The sequence below is a fragment of the Phyllosticta citribraziliensis genome (assembly GCF_038025025.1).
Source record: "Phyllosticta citribraziliensis strain CPC 17464 chromosome Unknown J3D65scaffold_3, whole genome shotgun sequence".
Classification (NCBI taxonomy): domain Eukaryota; kingdom Fungi; phylum Ascomycota; class Dothideomycetes; order Botryosphaeriales; family Phyllostictaceae; genus Phyllosticta; species Phyllosticta citribraziliensis.
This window is the reverse complement of record NW_027117340.1, coordinates 1102248-1124668: the sequence shown is the minus strand read 5'-3', so window position 1 is coordinate 1124668 and position 22421 is coordinate 1102248. Positions and strand designations below refer to the sequence as shown.

The window sequence follows — 22421 nt, the reverse complement described above, 5'->3', positions numbered from 1 at the left end:
CCGTATTGGACTGCCTGCGCCCGGGTGCCTGAACGAACAGATGCAGATGCAGAAGCGTGTCGAAGAGAAAGATCCCCAGTCGTGCGCAGCCTGAAACCGGCCGGATGTTTCCTCACGCACGGGAGACGGACCACGGGGCGCCTGGGCATGGCAATTTGCACTGATGCCGTCTACGGTCGTCTGGTCCTGATCCATGGTGCTCTGGGGGATTCTGAAGACTCCGAGGGAAGCAGGCAGTCTCTCGCTCATCACGCGGAGCCTCAGCCGCCGGGCGTCCCCACAGCCTCCAGTCTGCCTCCACTGCACCCGGCTATATGACATGACTGCACTGCATTGCTCGAGAGCTCTGCGTGGACTGGACTGCCTGGGCATAAAAACGAAAGCGCCGGCGTCGCCAAGAGCCCCCGTACGAGCATTAGCAACGCCATCCTTTGCACCTGTCCGCAAGGGTCGGCTCGCGCGCCTCTCCAGACTCTGACACGCTGTCAGCTCCTCTTGTATAGTCAGTATTCCTCCTCTTTCTTGTTCGCAGCATCTACTGTACTGTAGGAGCACTGTAGCTCCTGTTGCTTCGCCTTCTTTCATCCCTGGCTCACGCCAACCAGCCGGAGCTATCGGAGCTACCACTGTACCTGCCTTCTCGACTGCCCGGGCGTGTCTCTCTTTCACTCAGGCCCTCACACTCCCACACACACGCTTTTCTTCTTCTCCAATCCCAATCCCAATCCCTATCCAAACCCCCCCTCGCTCGCTCACCACCACCACCCCCCCTTCGCCCTCTTTCCCGACAACGCATTGATCCTCGACTCCCGCAGACGCCCTGTCTGTCGATCTGCCGCCCACCGTCCTACCTCCGTCGCTATCGTCAGGGCGCACTGTCAAGGATACGGATAAGCCTGCGGCACGGTTCTGGGGTCCACTGCACCAAAAGCAAATACCCACTCGCTCTGCTCTTTCGTCATGGCCTACTCAGACGCCATCCACGTCGAGAGCGTCCCTCCTCCTCCACCCCACCGCTTTTCCGCTCTGAACGACTCCGCCTCTGCTCCCTCGTCCAAGGCTATCCGCCGTAAAAATGTTCCATCAACAAGTCGAGCCCAGCCTGTCATTTCCCTGTCAAAACCCCCCCTGGATTCCGTCCATGGCGACCTGGCCAGCAATCACAAAGACAACAGCTCAACGCAATCGCGAGCCTCCATTTCGAGCTTCGCCATGCTCTCGGGCGACTCCACCGACGCAGAAAACAACGATCCCGAAGCTCTCGTCGGCTCCGAGACACCAGCATCGACTGCCCCCGATGACTCTGTCAAAGCCCACTCCGAATCAAATGATCCTGAAAGGCAATTCTCTTTTACCGCCGACGACTTGATTGAGCAAGCCAAGGTGACTAGTGAGCTCAAGGCCAAGCAGGAGGAGGAGGAGAAGAGGTTAGGCCCGAAAAAGTACAAGGTCGAAGAGCCTGAGTTCGAGATGCCGCAGTATTTCCACGTACCTTACAATCCCCTGCCTGTCAAGGTTGAAAAGCCAGAAGGTCAAGAGCGACAATCGACCTATTCGGACTCTCAGGGTTCCTCGAATGGATCAGTCGCCGTTGGTCAAAGTGCGCTGGCTCTCTCACTAGGTGCAGATTTGCAGGTGCCTCAGCGCAACCCGTCTCCTCTCTCAGTCAACCACCTTGCTCCGTCACCCACTCCTTCTCCAGCGCCGTACAATCGGTCCGTGGCTCAAAATCGCAAATCTCCTGAAAGCCGATATTCCTATGTCGATCTGCTTCACAATATACCCTACGCACAGCAACACGCCCGCACCTATGACCTTACTCAGGATGCCCTGCGCCAATTGGTGGGTGAAGACGCATCTCTGCTGGACACACAAAAGACGGTGGACATGTATCTCGCAAACGTCAAAAAGACGCCAGACGCCATTGCCCAGTACGAATTTGGAGTCTTTTTGGTCAACTCTGCAAAGGCCTTTGTCCGTTCTGGGGATGCCAGCAAAAAGGAATACGCCGAGACCGTCATGATCAAGGAAGCGCGCGCAATTTTCCAACGCCTCTCAGACCGCAGCTACCCTTTTGCTCAGTACATGCTGGCCGACGGATACTACACCGGATTCTTCAACAAGGGCAAAAGGGACCCGGAAAAGGCGCTTCCGCTACTCGTAGCGGCAAGCAAGCACGGCCATGCCGAGGCTGGCTTCCGCGTTGGAGTCATGTACGAATTTGGTTCGGGCTGCCGCAAAGATCTTGCAAAGGCTGAGCAGTTTTACCGCGCGTCCGCGTCAAAGTACCACCCGGGAGCCTCCGCACGCCTAGGCGAGGCGTGCGTCTACGGCCAGCTTGGTCTTGGGCGCCGTGATCGTGAGGGGCTCAAGTGGCTCAAACGCGGCTGTGAGTCCGCGGATGAGCAATACAACAGTGCCCCTTTCATCCTGGCACAGTTACACGAGACTGGCTATGGCGCCGACTGCTTCAAGGACGAGGCATATGCTCTGGAACTCTACACTCAAGCGGCGGAGCTCGGCCATCCGCGGGCTTGCCAGAAGATGGGCGAAGTCTACGAGCACGGCTTGCTCGGCTGTCCCAGGGATCCGCCCCTCTCTGTGCATTTTTACACGGGCGCGGCCGTGGCAAATATTCCAGAGGCTATGATGAACCTTTGCGCGTGGTACATGATGGGCGCGCCGCCGGCATTGGCAAAGGACGAGAACGAGGCTTATGAGTGGGCGAAGCGCGCCGCAGAATTCGGTAAGCTTAACTCTACTACCCATGCACATTTACGTATCCCTTCCGTCCGCTTTCGTTCGTTCCGCACGTTTCTGGCAACGCATGACTCTAACCACGAGGCGTACGCGTCACGCCGCCATGTAGGTCTTCTCAAAGCCGAGTACGCCGTGGGCTACTTTACCGAAATGGGCATCGGCTGCCGCCGCGACATACTCGAAGCCAACGTCTGGTACGTCAAGGCCGCAGAAAAGGGCGACGAGCGCGCGAGGCAGCGTCTCACTATGATTCGTGCGGCGGCATCGGGCGAAAACCCCAAGGCCGCGCTGGCGGCCGAGAATAACAAGATCAAGAAGAGGGGAAGCAAGGACGACAAAGAGTGTGTCGTCATGTGAGCCTCGTCGGACTCGAGGGGTTGCTGATACCCAGGCCGGCATCGAGTTGCTTTGTGTCGCTCGAGGGCCGCTCCGTTTTTCCGTTTGGATTCCCGTCCTCTGGTCTGTGAAGCGACAACAATTGCTCGGATTCCTCCGTCTACGATACCACCTCGCTTTGCGCATTCAGCTGCTATTTTCGTCGCCTTTTTGTTTACTGTACAGATGCCCCTTGCGCACAAGTCTCCGATCCCTGTTCATTTTCACTCGCCGTCCTCGGTCTAATCCTTTTCTTGCTGCTACTCGACTGCCTTATCCAACGTGTTTCCCTTCTCCTTCCATTGAGATGGATGGCATCTAATCTTGGATTGGACAGGTTGCAATGGTACGGACATGAGGGGTCCTGGCGTTTGGATTTCATGCGCTGCCTTTGTTCACGCTTAATGTTTCCTTTTCTCTTCACTCAAATCCTTCCCCCTCTTCACACGTACCTTTGCATGCACGACACACAGACTCATGGCGGACTTTTTCCCCACAAAAACAAAAATCGCGGCATGTCCTTGTTTGCATCTGGGATAATGGGAGCAAAACTGCGGAGTAGGCGCAGCAGCAAAGAGGGGTTCTATTCTCATGTCGTTGTCCGGTTAATTGTCTTCTTCTCGACTGTGCATAGATTGGGTATGTACGCAAGCTAAACACGCGTCAGATGCTTGACGATTTTCTTGACTCTAGGAGTCGCTGCGGCGTCAGCGGTGCAAGGTTTCTCGTCGTGCCCCTGTCGCCATCGCACCGCAACCATCTGTCGACATGTCCACATATCCACCTGGACTCAGAATTGAGGATGAGTGGCTCGCCAACCAGCCCGTCCATCAAGCCAGCCGCCTCCTACCTACCTCCACTCAGCACGACTCAGCAAACCCACGCGCGCGCGACCAATCCCGTTCGCCAGGTCGCCCTACCACTGCCCGTCTGCCTGTTGTCTCGCCCCGCGCCCAGCAACCTCCCGCGCACATGCACTGCGCAGCGCACACGCGCGTCTCACACAAGATAATAAACAAGTCTCCAACTAGCAACAGCGAACGCGCGCCCGGTGTCGCGCGCATCACATCCACACACGTCTCACGCGGGCAAGAGGGCAAGTCAAACTAAAGTCACGACACAAGCGATACGCTTAACCCCCTTTACCTTTTGCTCAAGATTTGCCGGAGATGAGATGATCTACGTGCCTTAACTTCTTTTTGACCTCTTCTGGCAGCCGCGGCGGGGCCACCACCACCACAAATGTCGCAATCATGCCAGCACGTCTGCCGGATGCGGGAACGAGAGAGGAAATGCATTACTGTATATGCTTACCGCGCGTTGCCCCGCTCAGTGGGCGCCCTCCCCGGCGCCGCGGGGCCTGCACGATTCATTGGCGTCGTGCCTCCTAAGCCAACGGAGCTCGAGTTGGCGGGCTCGATAGAGGCACTCCGGGCTGGGGTGCTGCTTGTTTTGAGGCTCTGGCTCTACCGAAGCGGAAGGTAGGGTGCTGGGATGTGGGTAGATCAAAAGGAAAGCTGAGCGAAGCAGCACAGCCACAGGTTGGTTTTTCCGGAGTTTGGCGCGGGACGAGAAGAAAGGGATAGCCTTGATCCGTGATGCAGGGATACAGGGGCTCTTTGGGAGAGGCAAGCTAATGGCAGGGAGGTCCTGGTCCCCGTTTTGTTTCGCGTTTTGCGTTTCGTTGCGGGGAACGGTCTAACCAATGCTGTCCTCTTTTGGGCAGAGACGTGTTAGGTGGGCACTCAATGACCGACAACCTTCGCTCTTTTTTCCACCACATCGATTTTCAATCCTTCTCTTGCAAGTTCTCGAAGATGCACTGGGGCTGTCTATCCAAGAAGACATTTGTCCAGCTGATGCTCTGTCTGCTGAGCTGATGAGGTAGTTTGAGATGGGCCGATTCCAAAGTAGACATCGAAATTGTGAGACACGATAGAGTGGCTGCACCCATGATGGCGCCAGCTCAAAGCGAAAGGGGAAATTTGCAAGTGGAGACTGCCGACTCTCAGCTCGATTCGACGTGTTGCAAAATCCGGTCATGTAGCTCTCATCACCGTCGTCTCCGTAGCAAGCACTTGCGAAGCCTCGACACACAAATACACACGCTCAAGGGCCGGCCCGCGTCGGACAGTCGGACGGACCTCAGTAGTGACGTGGATGCGCTGCAGTGGAGGGCGGGCGGGCACGCGTGGATTCCATCCCGCGCCCCGCCCGCCTTCTTCCGCCGCTACGGGACGCTTTCTTCCAGGAGCATTTTCTTTGGGCGAGTGAGCGGGCGGGTTTTCGAGTTGGCCAGGATGCTGCTGTTTCAGACAGGGAGGTGTGACTGGCGGGCTCTAGACGGGCACACGAGACGGCCGAGTAGTGCTGTAGTTTTGCGCGAGATGGACAGGAATAGAAGCGGCTTGCAGGGAGGGGATAAGAGCGTCGTCTGCGTGGTCCTGGTTAGTCGCGTGCAAAATTTTGATAAATTGACGGAGCATCTGCGATGACCGGCGGCATCGTGGGTCTATTCGTACGGTTCGCCATGAGACCTTCAGCGGCACAGAGGAGAGTTGCGGACGGTTCGAGCTTGATGAGCCATCGCGGGAAAGACTCGATTGATCATGGTCCACAGTCTGGAGGCGCGACCAAGTGGAGTCGAAGTAAGCCGGGTGCTGTTTGAGGACCACGAGGTGTGCGATGTGGCCATAGCTCCTCCCAACTACGACAGATCAGAGGCTCAGAAACAAGTGTTCAACCTCAAGTCGAAAGAAAGTCTAATCGAGTCCAGACTGTTGTGACCACTTTTGTCTTTCTTCTCCCGAAATGCCGCCACATTGCAGCGGGAAATTGGAACAACAACCGAACAAAAGGTTGCCCAGAAGACCAAGCATTCCTGCCCTTCACCGTTGTCCAATTTCGCCTATACTAGGCTAAGGGAGCCAAGCGTTCATTGCTGCAGCTTATCTGCAAATTAATCACTCGTAGATGGACAATGTTGTCTCTCGACGCTGACATTGCCCAATTGGGAGAGCTGCAGCTCACTGTCAATAAATGGATACGGGCGCCAGTGTTCGGACTGACGTAACTCCACCGTTGGAGCTGCAGCCCGGTCATGAAGCTAGCCCGGTGCTGGCTCTGTTATGCATGAACTGCTCCTCCTACATTTTGGTGCGCCGGTCGGCCAGTGTGCTGCGAATGTCCGTTATTGACACCGGACTTTGCTTGTTGAAATCGCAGTCTGCACAGTCTAGACCCTCGGCTGCGTTGGCCTTTTTGATACTGCGGAGAAGAAGCATAGGAGTAGGAGTATGACGTAGCAAGGCTTCAAGCCCGGATCGAAGGCCCAGCCAATCCCCGGATTTGAGTCGTGCCATGGTTGACATGGGCGCCGGCTCGCTGCTCGTGGCCTGGATCAAGAGGCAAACCATCAGACAGGAAGTCCAGAAATTTTCCGGTACGAATACAAGCGCGATTCGTCAATGGCCAATTCATGTTCAATCCGGCGATCAAGGAGCGCCTACCGCCACATGATCAGCCTGGTGGGCACAGAATCCGGAACCTCAACCACCACCGCAACGCCTGGAGCAACAGGCCGAAGGCGCACAGAATCTGTAGAAACACAAGAAGGCCCTCAATTCAATGTCATTGTATCGTGCGTACTCGATCGGTTGTTGTTCATCGTCTGCAAGTTCCTCATCTCAAGTGATTTTGGTGGTGTTAATTTGAGTCCGAACATGTCGAGATAGCTAGGCCGTCACTTCCTCTTTTCCACCGCGATGCCCCTAGCTTGCGCTCCGGGGCAGGCTCAAGAGCCCCTCGCTGGACTATTTTATCCACCTCTGCTGTCGCCAACTCCCATCAACCATCTCACACTCCTTTCCCAACGCCAGCCCGTTCATTTGGAACTACGCAAAAATGGACGAGGACCCGTTTCCGAAGCCAGAATATGGTCCCTTTGATCCACCCAGACCAGCAATCCAACCGCCGCCCCTCCGCCCCGGCTCTCCGCATACCATCAAATGGAAGCGCGACCCAAAGAACAACTCGTTCTCACCGTACACTCTGTGGGAGAAGCGAAGGATCCGCGAGGGCAAGAAGCCAACAAGAGACGAGCCCAAGCCAAAGTGCCCAGTCAGGAGGAGCACAATCAGCGGAGACGACGCGATTCGTCGGCCGAAATCCAGCAGCGACAACAAGCCCTCCTTGAGACGCGGGGAGACCGAGCCTGACAGCACCACCCCCTACCGCCGGTCCACCATATCACTGGTGAGCCGCACCGCCACCACAGACGACTGGGAAGGCCAACGTCCGCTGCTGTTCGACACCAACAAAGAGCAAACCGAGGCCTCTCGCCAAGCAGACCGTCGGTTCAGCGTTGCTGTGCTCGAGCAAGTCCGCAAACCATTCTCTCGCTCTCGAGTCCGGCCCAAGTCAGCCGACCGAGACGTACCCTTTGACCACATCTCCGACCAAGGCCTCCGTTCTCGAAGCCAGCCATCCAAGGCTGCTGCTGCCTGTGCACGCGACGGCAAACCTTGCTCCGGCTCTTCCCCTACCGCTGATGGCTTCCCATTCTTCTTTCGTCCCTTCAACCCCTTCTTCGGTCTCACCTTCTCTTGGAACACTTCAAACGAAGCGACGCCTCCTGGGACGAGCACGGGAGCCTCAGCATCGCTGCCAGACGGCTCGCCGAGAACAAGCCTCTGTTTCCCTGAGCCAAAGCCTCAGTACTTTCCCGTCGGTGCAGCAACAAAGGCGTTGATCTCGAATCCGGGCTCGTCCACATGGCTCAGGGACCTTGAAACCAACCGTGCTACGACTTGGTCTCTCCCGCGCGAGGCGGTCAACGGTGCGCGCTTCGAGATGGACCAGCAGCGTCCGCACAGGGATCCGAGCCGCGAGGCCTATTTCGTCGAACGCCCGCACAGTGTGTTCGACCTGCGCACGTGGGGCCAGGAGGAGGAGGAAGAGAGCAGCGCGGTCGCCGAGGGAGACGGACCTGACGAGAGGGGTGGAAGGCTGAGGATGCGGATGGACTCGGCGCGCGAGTCCATTTCGAAAGGGTTCCAGCGCCTGGTCGGCAGGAAGAACTCGAGCCCAGCTTGAGCCAGGTGGAACGGGATGGAAAGGAGTTTTTTTTTGGTTGGTTTTGGGCCGTCGCCTCTGGGCAATAGGTACTTTTTCTGTTTCTCCCTTCACTTCTTCATTGGTTTCTTGGTTTACCTTTGTGATTTTTGTTTGGTGTTGGCAATATACCCCTTGGGAATTGTTCTGGAGTACGGCGTCGCTGCTTTGCAAGCCACGGCTCCGTTGCATGAGTCTGGCGTTTGGTGGCGTTAATTGACTTTGAGGGTTCTCAGCACCAGTTTCCTTGAGTGATGAGACTGTCGTCATCTCTCCGTGCCAACCGCCAATCTTGAAGCGCTGCATGTAAAAAGACAACGGTGAAAGATGCGGAAATAATTCCAGATGCAGGACGATCCGAAAGATGAGTGTCGGTAGCCAAGTCAACTCGAGGGAGAACCAGAGAGTGTACACCATTTCTGCTTGGCCTTCTTCATTCATGGCTTTAGCTGCTGACACAGGTGAGCCGAGATGCTGGGAAAGAGACAGCACAAAAGAAAAGCAAAGATTGACGCATCGAGAGATACATGCTCCGTCTCATTGGCTGTGAGGCTTTGAAAACATGGTACAGCCAGACCAGATCTGTAGGCGTGAACCACGTCAGGGGGTCCAAGGCTGCTTGCCTACACAATTGTGTCCGAGCAGTGAAAGGGACCTTTTGAATTTGGCAGAATCGACAACAGAGAGGGGAAAAGAGGAGGGCAGGACGGTAGCACATCGCCTGGTTCCTACAGCACTTACGTTACTTACCTTTGAGACTTGGATGCTGAGAGATGGACGGGGAGATAGAGATGCATATTAGCGGAATCGATATCCAAGCTCTGTCCCGTCCGTTCTCGAGTCCATACTCGCGAACGTATCCGAAAACTGCAATGGAAGAAAGCTTCAAAATTCCCATTTCACAGTCGAAGCTCATACCAGACGTCCAGGAAGGCTAGGTACACCACTCCACACAAACACGCCTCGGGGGGGAGCCTCTGCGCACACCACGCATGCACGCTCCCCATGACGGAGCAGCTGCGGACAGATACGTACCCACGCTCAACAGGCGGTGCTCACCGGCTCACCGCATCCGAGAGAAGCGAGGGACGTGGACCCTGGACCCACACCCGCTTACCCACTTCCGCTCGCTCGCCCACTCCATCATGAGACCCGAGGGCTGAGGCACTGGGCTATCTTCTCTGCACCCTGGACACTTGCTGCCATGGCTCCAGTCGTCGTCGGCGCGATTGATGGGCTGGGGTAGATCTCGACGGCAAGAGGGAGAGATAGAGGACAAATAAAGTTTTCAAATGAGGATGAAGAGATGGAAGGAAACGTCCTTGTGTTTGCCACCACGATTGAGGTGGGAGCAGCACAGCCGTGCTCGCGCGCGCGGGCAGACCATATCTGCCCACTCCTGACAGTCACAAGCCCGCAGGCGGATAAGCTTGGCGATTAAAGCCGGGAACCTCGCTAACCCGATGCGGCAGGGCAGGCCTGTTCGCTCTCGGGTAGGTGTCGCGTCGGGTGTGGAGAGATGGGCTGCTACCTACCCTGTCTATCGGGTGGCCAGTCGGCCGGCTGGCTTGTTGGTTCAGCTTTGCCTGCGGTGCACTGAACGGAAGAGTACGAGTACGGAAGACGCGGTGTGTATGTGGTGTGGGTGATGGAGCGATTTGGTTCGGTGTCAGCCAGGAAACGAGGCGAAGAAGAGCATGGGAGGGAATAACGAGAGATTCAGGTGGAAAAGCAAGATGGAACAGTGGATGTGGAGGTGTTTTAGTTCGGTTCGAAATAGAGAAGGAAAGCAATGTGTTTTCGCGAGACTTATTGGTCGGTTCCATTACGCATAATACTGCTCGTGAAGAAAATGGGGAAGACATGGAAAGAGGGGAAGAGAGCGACCATGAGGGGCATCAAAAGAGGGGACTTCGTCAGCGTATCGGCTTCTGATAAATGGTACACGGATACCCGGTACCGAAGGCCGAAGGAAGCGAGACGACGACTAGTTGATGCTCAAGACGACCGGGTTGCAGTAGAGGAGTGGGGCAGCTAACTTCTCCTACCTATGGTTTGGCGATGCAGGGTAAGCTTCGTGTGACATGTGGAACGCGCAGAGGAAGAGAGGAAGAAGAAGCCAAAGGCTGCGGGTCTTTCTCCCGATGCATAACCACAGACACGGCGCGGGATGGACCGACATGTGGATGAGTCCCGGAGACAGTCGAGGACGATGGAGGTGTTCGTACCACCACTGCGATAGGCAGGCTATAAATACGCCTGACTGCATATTTGCATGCGCGTACCCGTAAAAGCAGCCAAGAGACGACCTCACGACGTCCAGATGCACGAGGACGGCTCGGCAACATTTTCCACATGTTGTATGTTGTCTGGTTTGTCCATTGGATCTTGAGTCGACGTTCGAGGTTTCTACCCTGTGATTAGCGGACGGGAGGGATGGCGTCGCGTCCATTTAGCGGCCGTAAGGCGTGGCGTCCCTGTGGTGATGGAGCATGGTGCGGCGGCGGCTTTTGGTGTATATTGCCATTGGTTTTGTGGAACGGACCGCAGGCGAGCTGGAGCGGTTGATGGTCGATACACGAGCGCGTTAGACGACTGCAGAGTTTTCAGTACATGTGGCATGGTATGAAGGGAAGGAGGGAGTGAAGCGTTACCTTCCACGTGAAACACCAAACCCGCTATTGCAAAGAATGAGAGAGTTTTTCGGGACAGGCAAATTAGTAGCTATTCAGCATGCTAAGTACCTAGTCGAATCGTCCTATTACCTCGAGATACCGCCGCTTTTTCCCATTCCGTCGAAATCATTGTTTTGGAAAATCATTTGGTCGCTCCCCCTTTTGGAATTAGGTGCAAGTAAGAGTCGTGATAATGACCCGTTTTATCGTACAGATTGCCTCCATGCCTTAGTCTCGTCATATGCTGAGGAATGAGAAAAGAGTTGGGAATGAATGTCCTGGTGCCGTAACGCCCTGCCATATAATGCCGCACGGATTTGAATCAAGAAGCTGAGGAGTTGTGCCATCAGAGAATCAGAGCAATGCCTCCGAACAAGCCACCGACAATGACAGCCAAACCATAGCTGGCGCCAAATTCGACGGCCAATGCGCCAGCGCTTGTTCCGCTTCCTGAGGAATCGAAGCTACCGAAGTTGGAGCCACCAGTTGAGGACGCAGTGGCGCTGGCGACGGCCGAGCTGGAGGTAGAGGTGGTGACGTTGTAGCGCTTGGGGCTCTGCGCACCGCAGGGGTTCTGCGTCCGGCAGTTGCTGGCACACTGGTTGTTGCCAGAGGAGCATTTGGCCACGCATTGGTTGTTGTACTCGGTGCACTCAAAGTAGGGAATGGTCTGGCTATACTCGGTCACGTTTGGCGAAGCACCGTTGGCGCAGACGCATGAGTAGTCGAGGGTGTCCTAGTTGAAAGTGTCAGTCGACCCTGGTCAGGGTGCGTCGAGGGATGTCTCTGGGCTTACCGGGTCGCAGTCGTTGCTCTGAGGGTCCGAGGAGCCTGTCGAGTTTTCGTAGACCTGCAGGCAGATGAGAGGGCACTGCGAGGTTTGCGACGTGCACCAGTAGTCTGAAAAGGGTCAATTTCCAACTCGGCGACCAGACGCGAATAGGGCGTGTCCTACCTCGGGTCGCACTGGTGACGGTGTCGGGATCAATGGTCTGCGAAGAGGAGAGGCGGGCACAGCCGGCGACCAGAGCAATGGTAGAGAAGAGACGCATGATGGCAAGTCGGTTGACGTTATTTTTTCTTGTTCCTGAGGGCGAGGCGTCAGCTCGTGGTTTTGATGGGGTTTGCCAGGAATGTTGTGCGCAGGAATGTTTGCGCGCGGAGGCAAAGGGTGGAAGCCAGGTACCGTACCTTAGTTGAGAGGTCGTTTGATGCTGAGCGAGAGGATGAACGACCGTTGGAGAAGAGCGGACCGGCGGTGGAAGGACAGAGGGGTTTATAAATCTAGCACGGGAAGGAGTCAGCCCAGGCCAGTGCCCAAGAGGTAGGTGAGTGATGACCTGGGTTGGGAAGAGGATTCATGCCACCAATGTCATTGGTCTTATCAAAAGTCGAGTCGACGGGCAGTCGGCAGGCGCAGGCAGGATGCTGCGCCCTTGGCAGAGATGGTTGCCCGGGGTCGACGGCCAATGGCTGGGCCCCAATGGAGCTCTTCAGGCCATGCGGCTGCTGATCCATAGAGGTAGTACACGATGCGGACAGTGATGTTCGGTCTGGCGCATGCGGCTAGGCAGAGCGTCTCCGCCAGCTCCAGCAGACGCCCCAGCACCAGCCTCCTCGCTTCCGACACGCCAGCATTTGCCCAAGAGAAAACAGAACCGTTGGTCGTCATGTGCTCCAATCCGACTAGGAGCAGCCTTCGTTCCATCGCGGGGTGGCGAGCTGGGTCGGTGGCGTTGAAGCTATGCGGCTGATATCAACACCACGGCCATCTATCGTGTTCGCCATGGGCCGATGCAGGCCGGCCAGGGTTAACCCCTCATCCGTGCTCCATTGGATCCAGTCGAAAGGGACCAGGGGGCGGCCTTGAGAGTGTCACGCACTGCTCGTAATGGGGAACCTAGGAAGCGCATGTGTCCCAAAGCATCCACCGACAGTCTGGAGTCTTTGTTGTCGGGTCTTGTCGAGGCGACGGCGCACTGGGATTCGGCCTGGGTGAGACGGACGGGTCCGCAACTTACATGACCTTAATGGTGCTGAGAGGGGAATAAGCATAAAGCCTACTCCACTAGGCCGGCCGCTGCAAGTCATCGGCAAGTCCATGTACAACAACCCATCCAATTCCAGTTCGGTCAACATGGCGCATCACGTGTGCCTGTGTGTCTTGGTTTCCACCGCACTCCCTTCTTTTTCCCCATGCGAGGTGCTTTGACTTCCACCGCTGCCCTGTCGCCCGCCCCGGACTTCTCACAACCCCTTGCCTGTCGTTCGCCTCTGTTTGACATCCTTCCCCTGGTCCTCTGGAGGAGTAGATGGATGGATGACACTCTTGGCCACTCAACGCCTAACGGCCATGGCTCGACCTCGACCCCGGACGCCGCCCAACCCCAAGACGTAGTTCCGCCGTACTGGCACAGCCGTGGCCGAACCGCTTCGGTAGCAAGTCATGCTTCCTCTGAGCACCACCGGCCTGATCCGATCCGTCTCGAGGACCACACTGTCGAAAACTCTGACCAGAGTAGAGCCCTGTGGGCACGGTCCGTCTCCATTGACGACTACGTCATTGTCAGCGGCAACGTGCCGGGCATGGGCGACTACGTCGTTTGGAATTGCACTGTCCAGACGCTGAACGTACGTCGCGTGAAAGCCCATGATGGTCCTTTCGAGATGCTGATCTCGCGACAGGGCGGTCCTATGAAGATAAGAAAACGGTACGCCCGATGCCGTCCCGGACCTGTCAGATGCGGCTCCCACTCATAGCCTGAATGCACAATGTAGCTATTCCGAGTTTGACGATTTACGGCAACGTCTGGCGCGGACGTTCCCCCATGCCGAGGCTGCTCTGCCCGAGCTCCCGCCCAAAAGCTTCGTTTGTAAGGCAAAATGCCAGCCAGCAGTTTCAAAGTCATCTCAAACTCACCAACGCTGCACAGCGAGATTCCGGCCACGGTTCCTGGAGAGGCGAAGAGCTGGTCTGTCTTACTTTCTCAAGTAAGTCGCTTGGCACCGTGCATCGCAATCCAGTCCCCTGATGTCTCGCAGCTGTGTCTTGTTGAACCCAGAGTTTTCGGCGTCTCCTGTTCTCAAGGAGTTTCTTTTTTCATAGCGCCATGCCGCGTTGGTTCTTCTTGCATAGCCGCTGCTCACAAGGAGATAATGTCTTATCAGTAATCGTCGGAGGCTCTGATAAACGACAGGCAAGTGGGCCTGGTTGGATGGTCATTGTTTGGGAATGCTTCTAGAACGAAGCGTTCAAGTTCGATTCCCAACGAGCTGGCTAATATCGAAGACAAGGTAGTGAAGAGGTGACTTTAAAACCCCGAAAAAACAAAAAATTGCAGTTGCGCTGTGGTGAAGAATACAAGTGCCTTGGGCGCTCAAGACATCTAGTCAGTGGTGCGGTCGAGGGATCGCTCGAAGGAACATTACACACCATCCAACCTGCGTCGTAGACCAGAATTACTCGTGAGACGCTGTAACTTGGACTCTATGGTGTTGGCAAATGTTGGGAGCCTCGGGAGCATTTGTAGCAGAGCAAACCCCTCGGCCAGGCGCTCCGAGCGCGAGCAGCAGACCAGCCTCAAGACTGGATGCCAAACAATGTCTCCGTTTTGGCTCGTCCTGGCGTAATTGTGCATGCTGCTGTCAAGTGAACAAAGTGAACGACGCTGCTAGCCCTTGCGACACGCAGAAGGCTTTCCCTTCGCCTACAGCCACGACCAAACTCAGAAGGGTCCCCTAACACGATCGCGGTACGCCCGAGCTCGCAAGCTTCTACAACGCCCATCAAGCACGCGGATTCCCCGAGACAAAGGCAACAAAAAGATGATCTTGGGGAGCCAAGTGAACAATGGTCAGCTCCTCGCGACCATTGAACCGCTCCTCAAGTGGGCGCTTCACACGTCGAGGTCCTAAAAATACCGCGACCGACAAGTCAAACGAGACTCACCACCGCCCTTCCATCACCGCGCCAGCCGCGTCTGCTTCTCACCAAAACGCGCCATCATCAACCGCCAGCACCCCGACCGCACCGCCCGATGACGATTCGTCGCTGTCATCCCACGACCCGAAGCTGAATCCGTTACTCGACCCCCGCGCGGCGACGAGCAGTCAAGGCCCGTCGCGAAGAAAGCGCGCCACCCCGATCGCCAACTCTGAGCACCCGAGACCTCCGACTGAAGTCACAGTCACACAACCCCATGGTGGGCTGGTACAAACGACCAACGGCGTGCAATCCTCACTCAATGTCGCCCACGATCCAATTCCATCGGCGATTGCCACTCCAAGGCCCGACGGCCAGCGCGGTCACTCTGCGCCTGGCCCCACCAGCGCCCGATCCCAAGACAAGCGATCATTGAGGAGCCATGATGGGGGCTCACGATTAAAGAGCGATCTGGCAATATATTTTCCAAATTATGACGAAGTCATTGCGGGCACAGAGAGGAAGCCAGGTATGCTTTTAGCAAGGGATGCTGTCAACACCGCGGCTGACGAGGAACAGATTTTCTCGACGTCGACACGCCAATCCACATTACAGATGAGCCACTAAACGAAAACTACACTGTACCAACCCAAGTCAGGCATCATTCGCCGGCTGCAAAACGCCGTTCCTCGCTACTCAATACTCTCACAACCGAACGTCGGACACTCAACGGCTACAGGCCTGTAGCTCAGGTCAATAGCGGCATACAGTCCGTTGACTTTTCCACAATAGTCCGGCACACGCCTCACCACATAACCAGCGATCCCCTCGGTGATGATGTCTTTTTCAAGGCACATCGTCGCGCTGAGCGCAAAGAGAAGCAACTCCGAAACATAGAGAAGGAGAGGGCTATGCATGAAAAGGTGCAGCTAGAGCGGCTGCTGGACGGGCTTCTTGGCCACGACTGGCTCAAAGTCATGGGCATCACTGGCATCACAGACTCGGAGAAGAAGGAGTACGAGCCAAAGCGCGACTATTTCATCGCCGAGGTCAGAGCACTTGTGGACAAGTTTCGAGTCTGGAAGGAAGAAGAGAAGAGGTTGAGAGTTGAGAAGGAACAGGCTCAACATGCCAAAGGCGAGGAAGAAGACGACGTCGAAGACGAAGCAGTACCAGATTCCAGTGACGAAGACGCTGGGGCAGCGCGGCAATTGCAACAAGAGGCCATTTCTGCGAGCGGTTCGAGTGCCAGCAAACCAAAGCCACCGCCTACGCCAGTCTACAAGTGGTGGTTACGAGAGCCGTCACCCGAAAAACCCTTTACATCTTTCTACTCGAAACCACACTTACGGGCTGCCGCCCTCGGACAGCAGCGACACGGACGGAATGTCACGGCTTTTGGCCAACCCATACCAGAATTGCCCGAGCAGGAATTCTGTCTACCGGACGACTTCATAACACCAGAAGCGCTTGCTGCCCTAGAAAGAGAGAAGCGACGAAAGAGGAGGTCTGAACGGGAAGAGAGGCCAGCGCAACAAAAGGGACGAGCGCAAGGAGATGAAGAGGCGGAAACGAAACGGGAGACAAAAAGACCGAAACAATAGCGACGGTCGTAATCCATCCATGGCATCGGCATTCATTGACATGGCGTTCACAACAATTGGGGTTGCTGCGGAAGATATCAAGGCTGGGGCCCGGCGTTCGATGGGTGCAGTGCAGCCGCGGCACTGTGCCTAATAGGCTATCAAGATTCAACTTGCTTTCAGTAGCCTGGTCTTTTGTACCTACATAGCTAGCATAGTAGTTCCATTGCTATTGAATTGCTGGATCAAGATTCAACATTGTGAAAACAGCTTCGAGCATCTCCATGGCAGTCGACTTGAAAGCTCCGTTGATTCGGGATTGGATGGGCTCTCACAGCTGAATCGAGTAGCACAGCACACTGGCATACACCGTCTCCTCCACCGACTCTGTTTCCCCCCACCGCAGAGTCAACTCACCTTTTCAATTGAGTTGCTCTTAGCGCCCGAGCGTCGTGTGCCCGGTGGAGGATTTGGTGCCAAGACGGCAATTCTTCGGTACAGCAACTTCCCGCCGCGTCACAGCAGCCCGGCGGGCGGTGGGTGCAGGTGAGGTGAACGGCAACAGTCTCCAAGTTGCGACAAACCCATCCACACAACCCGACCCGCTTCTCCCCCACCAACGCCCTCTCCAGCTCCAACGGCGCGCTCACGGCAGACTCGCCCGCATATCGCCGCCCCCGAGTGACTGTCGTGCTCGTTGCGCCTGCGCCCGCCGACCACGAGCGCGCCTTGGAATCTCGCGACTTTCACGACACCACCTCTGACTCCGCTTGCGAACCCGATCCGGCGATGAGTAGGGCAACGTTTGTGCTTTGGATCACGGGTTAAATCCTGCGACGGCATCATGCCTGGTCCATTCGAAAATCCCTCCTCGGCCGCGGCCGCTGACGCTTCGGCGCCCGGTCATGGCTTCTCTGTCGACAGCGTCAAGGTTGACCTGGACATCGACTTTCTGCGACGCTCTGTGCGTGGCGAAGCACTCATCAACGTGCAACCGCTTTCTCGGGACCTGGATCATCTTCGCTTCAATTGTCGGCAAGCCCGTATCCTTCGCATTACCGTGAACGAGAAGGACACCCACTGGGAGCACGACGATCCTCACTCCCACATCTACTTGTCATCGAAGAGTACGGTCTTTCATCATGCTGCTTTGCGCCGAAAAGTGGAGGAAGATCTCGACGGAGTCGCCGACGACGACCTTGTCGTGCACATACCGCGTGGAGTGCGAATAAAAGAGCAGGACCCATTTTCTGGAGACGGGTTTGGAGGATTGTTGAACAACACAACGGCACTGAGATCGGCGGATGATGGAGGCGTGGTCTTTGCGCCGCTAAGAGTCGTCATACGCTATGAGATCAAGCACTTCCGGGACGGTCTACACTTCGTTGGAGTTGAAGACAACGACCCAAGATACCCGCACGTGTACACGCGAAACTCTCAGTTTCCCGGCACGGCATCCTGCTTGTTCCCTTGTATAGATGATGGCACTACGCGTTGCCCGTGGGACATTTCAGTCAAAAGCCCAAGGACAGTTGGGGACATCTTCCGGAAGGCTCGCGAGCCGACCAAGAATGGCGTCAACGGTCATTTGCCCAACGGGACGCTCACAAATGGCCTTGCCAAAAGCGCATCTGCCGATACCGATGTCCACGTGTCTGACGGCGCCCTCGACTGCAGTGGCCTCACGGAAGAAGACAAGGCTTTGGAAATTTCCGTCATTTGCTCTGGTGACTTGACCGATGATGTAGGTAGATGTGCTAATAATTTGAAGAACAATTCTGACGGTCACCCAGATCGTCGACCCCAAGGATCCTTCGCACAAGACCGTAACTTTCAAATGTGAAAGTGCCGTCGCGGCTCAGCACGTCTCTCTCGCCGTTGGCCCTTTCGAGCACGTCGACTTGTCAGACCTTCGAGAGAGCGACGATGACGAAATGATGGGCCAAGCGGCAATCCGTGTCCACGGCTTCTGCTTGCCCGGAAGGGGCGACGAGGTTAGGAACACGTGCATGCCACTTCCAAAGGCAAGACCCTCGAGTCCAATGGATACGGCACCGTGCTAATTCTTTCTAGGCTACCGATCATTTCAGCAAGACCTACATTTCATACCCGTTTACAAGCTACAAACTGGTCTTCGTCGATGACCTGCCTCAGGACTTTGCGCATGGCGCTTCGGTCACACTCTGTCGCAACTCTCTGCTCTACCCCGAGGATGTGCTGGATCCTATCCTCCCGGTCACGCACAAGCTCGTCCACGCTTTGGCCAGCCAATGGATCGGAGTCAATGTCTTGCCCAAGAGTCCTCAGGACTGGTGGGTGATTTACGCCCTATCCCATTTCATGACCGACGACTTCATGGAGCTGCTGTGCGGCCGCAACGAGCACCGGCTCCGGATGAAGCAAATGGCCGACCGCGTCGTGGAACTGGACGTCAATCGCCCGTCTCTCCAAGTCCTCGGAGACTACTTGGCGCTGCATCCATCGGAAATAGAATTCATGGAGATGAAGGCACCTTTGGTCATGTTTATCTTGAATCAGAAGATTAAGAGGATGGCCAAGCTGGGCATAACCAAAGTCATTTACAAGGTCCTTCTCTATGCCAAGACTGGGAAGCTCACAAATGGCTTGATTTCCACCGAGGACTTTACAGGAATCGTCGACAAGTACCTGGAGAGCAAGCCCATCCCGGACTTTTGGAAACAGTGGGTTTATGGAGCTGGCTGTCCGCACTTCTATGTCACTCAACGGTTCAACAAGAAGAAGTCGGTTATCGAACTTGCCATTCGGCAGACTCAGGGTGAGCGTAGTGATTTGGGTGAGACTGGGCGTGATCTGGACCCTGCCGCTTTTATGAAGGACATTAAAGAGCGCAACTCTGGCCTGTCCATGAAGAAGGCCAATCGGCTTTTCACTGGGTCAATGACCTTTACGGTTCACGAAGCAGACGGGACTCCATACGATCATATCGTCCCCATCAACGATGTGACGACGAGATTCGACGCGACCTACAACACCAAGTACACTCGCTTGAAGCGCAACCGCAGACAGAAAGAGAGAGCCGCTGCTGCTGCCGGAATCGATCTCAACGGCGATGGCGAGATTCCTGACGAAATACCTCTTTACTGTTTGGGCGACGTCTTGGACTCCGACCAAGATATCCAAGAATGGGGGTTTGAGGAATGGTCCAAAGACGAGGAAGAAATCATGAGCACTGAGCAATTTGAGTGGATCCGGGTTGATGCCGACTTTGAGTGGATCGGCAAAATCACATTCAGCCAGCCAGTCTGGATGTGGGTCGCACAACTTCAGCAGGATCCCGATGTGGTGGCACAGGCCGAAGCTTTGCAGTATCTCTCGCAACAGAAGCCGACCAAGTTGCTCTCGACAGTCTTTGCAAGGACACTTATGGATCGTCGATACTTCCATGGCATTCGCACCTTGGCTGCTGAGGCACTCGCGAACTGTGCCAAGGCCCGCGCTGAGGACGTCGACCTCAACTGGATCGGCCTGACTCATCTCGAAAAGGCCTTTCAAGATATGTTTTGTCTTCCAGGCTCAGCAATGGTCCGCTCCAACGACTTTTCTGACCGCAACCAATATCTTGTGCAATGTGCTATCCCAAGGGCCATTGCCAAAGTGCGTGAGCCAAATGGAAGGGGTCTGATGAGAGCCAAGAGGTGGATTCTCGACAAGCTTAAGTTCAACGACAATTCACACAATGCTGTATGTTGACCGATTCTCTGATTCGTTTGAACTACTGACATAAGAAACAGTTTTCGGATGGCCACTATGTTGCAACACTCCTTGCTTGTCTTGCGGAGCAGTTAACCTATCAGGACACGAATACCATTACCTTCGATTTTGACGACGACGAGCAAGACGATCTCGAGTTTCAAAAGGATGCCCTCGATGAGATCAAGCGCCACTGTCGCCTTGACGAGTGGATACCTTCATACCACAACATCATAACCGTCACAGCTCTCGAATGTCACCGGATACTCACTCAAACGGGAGTAGTCAAGGGAGGAATACTCGAGTTCCTGCACTACACGAACCCGATGGCCTCGGATCTCGTTCGTCTAAAGGCTTTGCAGTGTCTCGTCGATTCAAACATGCTTGAACAAGGGGGCATACTTCGCCTCATCATCTTCCTTCTGGCGTACGATCGTTCGCCGTACTTCCGGGAGCAGCTCCACTACATTGTCGGTCGCGGTCTCGGGCGTATTGCAATTGGTGTCAAGCACAAGGAAGAGTCGTCATCAGCTGAAGTCGGCGGCCTAGTCATTGAACAAGAAGCGTCTACCGAATCGAGAGCGGCGATGATTGAGAGGACGCAGACACTCGAAGGTGCCAAGAAGGCTTTAAAGATGGAGCTTTCGGACAACAAGGTGCTCCAGGAGCAACTTCTTCTGGCTCTCAAGTCTCCTCGCGTGGGATTGAGAGAGTGGGGGCAGTTGCTCGAGATCTGCTCCCTGATATACGAGCCGAAAGCATCTCTGCTCGTCCAGATGACATATCCATTCTATTGGAGCGCGCAACATCTCGGCAAGGCCAAGATGCGCTTCTTCCGCAATTCTCATAGGCGCACCAAACCTCTCAGCAAAATCAAGGAAGAGCAGGCGCCCATCCTTGCACAAAAACTTGCGGAAAAGCGCAAAAGGCCTTCGGTCTCCGATGAGCCCAACAAGCGCCACCAGGTTGCTCCACCACACCTCCACAAGACCAACAGCTCTGTTTCGCTCAAGATCAATCTTGCGAACTCGAACAAACCAAAGTCGATCAGCGTCCCGTCACCCGCTGCGACTCCCTCTGCACCACCTGTCAGACCGGCCGGCAGCTCAAATTTCAAGTCATCGACGTCTGTTCCTTCATCGAGGCCGTCGAACATTGGCATCAAATCGAGCTCTTCTCACTCAAGTCCGATGGTCAAACCGCCAACTCCGCAGCCGCCTCAAAGACCGCCCTCATCTTTTGCCAAGCCGTCAATGCCTCTCATTAGAGGCCCTACTCCTAGCGGTTCCAGAGCATCGACTCCTTCCTCTATGCCGCCGCCCGAGGAGAGGCAAAGGAAAAAGGCTCCGAGTAAAATATTGAAGCTCAGGGTTCCGCCATCCAAACTTGCACACATAATCTCGCGTCCGCCTCGACCAAAACCCACGATCGGGCCCAAGCCACATATGTCGAACTCGCACAAGGTACCCAAATCCAAGGAGCACAAGACGCACAAATTACATCAAGACCCAAATCCTCGTCCGCCAAAGATTCCCAGGGCCCATAACGAGGCAAAGGAAGGGAGGAAAGAAGGTAGCGCGCGGCCGATGAGTGTTTCCATACCTCCATCTCATTTGCCCCGGCCTACAAACCACACGTCAGGTCAGGGGGGAACGCCTGGCACAACGCCTTCGGCCATGAGTCCGCCAGCAAGCAGCCCACCAGTGGGTACGCCGACGGGCGAAAAGGCAGGCGGGTTTAAGCTGAAGTTGAAGCTGGGAAAGCCGAAGGCAACCGAGCAGTGAGGAGGGATTCATGGAAAAAAAATTGTTTAGTCGATCCCCCCAAAAAGACATGGTTGTGGGCTGAGGGGCGTTAATTTTCCTTGCGCGCCCACCAGCGTTGAAAGTGGTAGTCAGTCGTGAAAGCAGCCTGGCGTTCTGGGGCTGGGTCCATAGCGGCGGTGTTTTTGTCTTGGTTGCGTTTCCTCGTCCAACAAATTTCTACTTGGCTTTCCCCGTCGATGATTTCGAGTTAAACGCGAGTTGAGAGGGCATGTAAAAGGGTGGAGGGTAAGGTGGCAACGGTGGGCAAAGAAAGGGCCGGTTGCTGGGCGGGGTAGATGGCATTGCGGTGGGTGCAACGACGCACCAATTCGCAGTGGTAGGGTACATGTAGGAGCAGACAGCTTCGATAGGACAATGAATAGTGATTGAAAAATCCGAAGGCCCGGAGACGAAGCTCAATAGCAGCGAGGGTGCACGTGAAAGGTTTTGAGGTGGC

At 55.5% G+C, this 22421-nt stretch overlaps 7 protein-coding genes across 7 annotated transcripts; 5 read left to right on the top strand and 2 right to left on the bottom strand.

Moving 5' to 3' along the window:
- Nucleotides 1–823: 823 nt before the first annotated feature.
- J3D65DRAFT_254408 (uncharacterized protein) lies at nucleotides 824–3298 on the top strand. Its single transcript, XM_066794829.1, has 2 exons — nucleotides 824–2746; nucleotides 2870–3298. The coding sequence occupies exons 1-2, from the start codon at nucleotides 961–963 to the stop codon at nucleotides 3115–3117; spliced, it is 2034 nt and encodes a 677-aa protein (XP_066657727.1). The 5' UTR covers nucleotides 824–960; the 3' UTR covers nucleotides 3118–3298.
- A 3740-nt stretch (nucleotides 3299–7038) lies between these two features.
- Nucleotides 7039–8229, top strand: J3D65DRAFT_665547 (uncharacterized protein; the record flags this gene model as incomplete). Its single annotated transcript, XM_066802847.1, has 1 exon — nucleotides 7039–8229. The coding sequence occupies one exon, from the start codon at nucleotides 7039–7041 to the stop codon at nucleotides 8227–8229; it is 1191 nt and encodes a 396-aa protein (XP_066657726.1).
- A 1058-nt stretch (nucleotides 8230–9287) lies between these two features.
- Nucleotides 9288–10196, bottom strand: J3D65DRAFT_254356 (uncharacterized protein). The gene is made up of 2 exons (XM_066794828.1): nucleotides 9783–10196; nucleotides 9288–9663 (listed from the first exon to the last, which is right to left on the bottom strand). The coding sequence occupies exons 1-2, from the start codon at nucleotides 10110–10112 to the stop codon at nucleotides 9391–9393; spliced, it is 603 nt and encodes a 200-aa protein (XP_066657725.1). The 5' UTR covers nucleotides 10113–10196; the 3' UTR covers nucleotides 9288–9390.
- A 750-nt stretch (nucleotides 10197–10946) lies between these two features.
- J3D65DRAFT_616497 (uncharacterized protein) lies at nucleotides 10947–12286 on the bottom strand. Its single transcript, XM_066799453.1, has 3 exons — nucleotides 11878–12286; nucleotides 11719–11822; nucleotides 10947–11658 (listed from the first exon to the last, which is right to left on the bottom strand). The coding sequence occupies exons 1-3, from the start codon at nucleotides 11972–11974 to the stop codon at nucleotides 11269–11271; spliced, it is 591 nt and encodes a 196-aa protein (XP_066657724.1). The 5' UTR covers nucleotides 11975–12286; the 3' UTR covers nucleotides 10947–11268.
- Nucleotides 12287–12713: 427 nt separating this feature from the next.
- Nucleotides 12714–13917, top strand: J3D65DRAFT_691822 (uncharacterized protein; the record flags this gene model as incomplete). The annotated part of the gene is made up of 3 exons (XM_066803924.1): nucleotides 12714–13633; nucleotides 13701–13795; nucleotides 13856–13917. The coding sequence occupies exons 1-3, from the start codon at nucleotides 13119–13121 to the stop codon at nucleotides 13915–13917; spliced, it is 672 nt and encodes a 223-aa protein (XP_066657723.1). The 5' UTR covers nucleotides 12714–13118.
- A 659-nt stretch (nucleotides 13918–14576) lies between these two features.
- J3D65DRAFT_616486 (something about silencing, SAS, complex subunit 4-domain-containing protein) lies at nucleotides 14577–16820 on the top strand. Its single transcript, XM_066799452.1, has 2 exons — nucleotides 14577–15373; nucleotides 15424–16820. Exons 1-2 carry the CDS (start codon nucleotides 14773–14775, stop codon nucleotides 16446–16448), a joined length of 1626 nt encoding a protein of 541 aa, XP_066657722.1. The 5' UTR covers nucleotides 14577–14772; the 3' UTR covers nucleotides 16449–16820.
- Nucleotides 16821–16997: 177 nt separating this feature from the next.
- On the top strand, nucleotides 16998–22351 carry J3D65DRAFT_616483 (uncharacterized protein). Its single transcript, XM_066799451.1, has 4 exons — nucleotides 16998–18171; nucleotides 18221–18451; nucleotides 18501–20150; nucleotides 20201–22351. The coding sequence occupies exons 1-4, from the start codon at nucleotides 17272–17274 to the stop codon at nucleotides 21941–21943; spliced, it is 4524 nt and encodes a 1507-aa protein (XP_066657721.1). The 5' UTR covers nucleotides 16998–17271; the 3' UTR covers nucleotides 21944–22351.
- The last annotated feature ends 70 nt before the right edge of the window (nucleotides 22352–22421 follow it).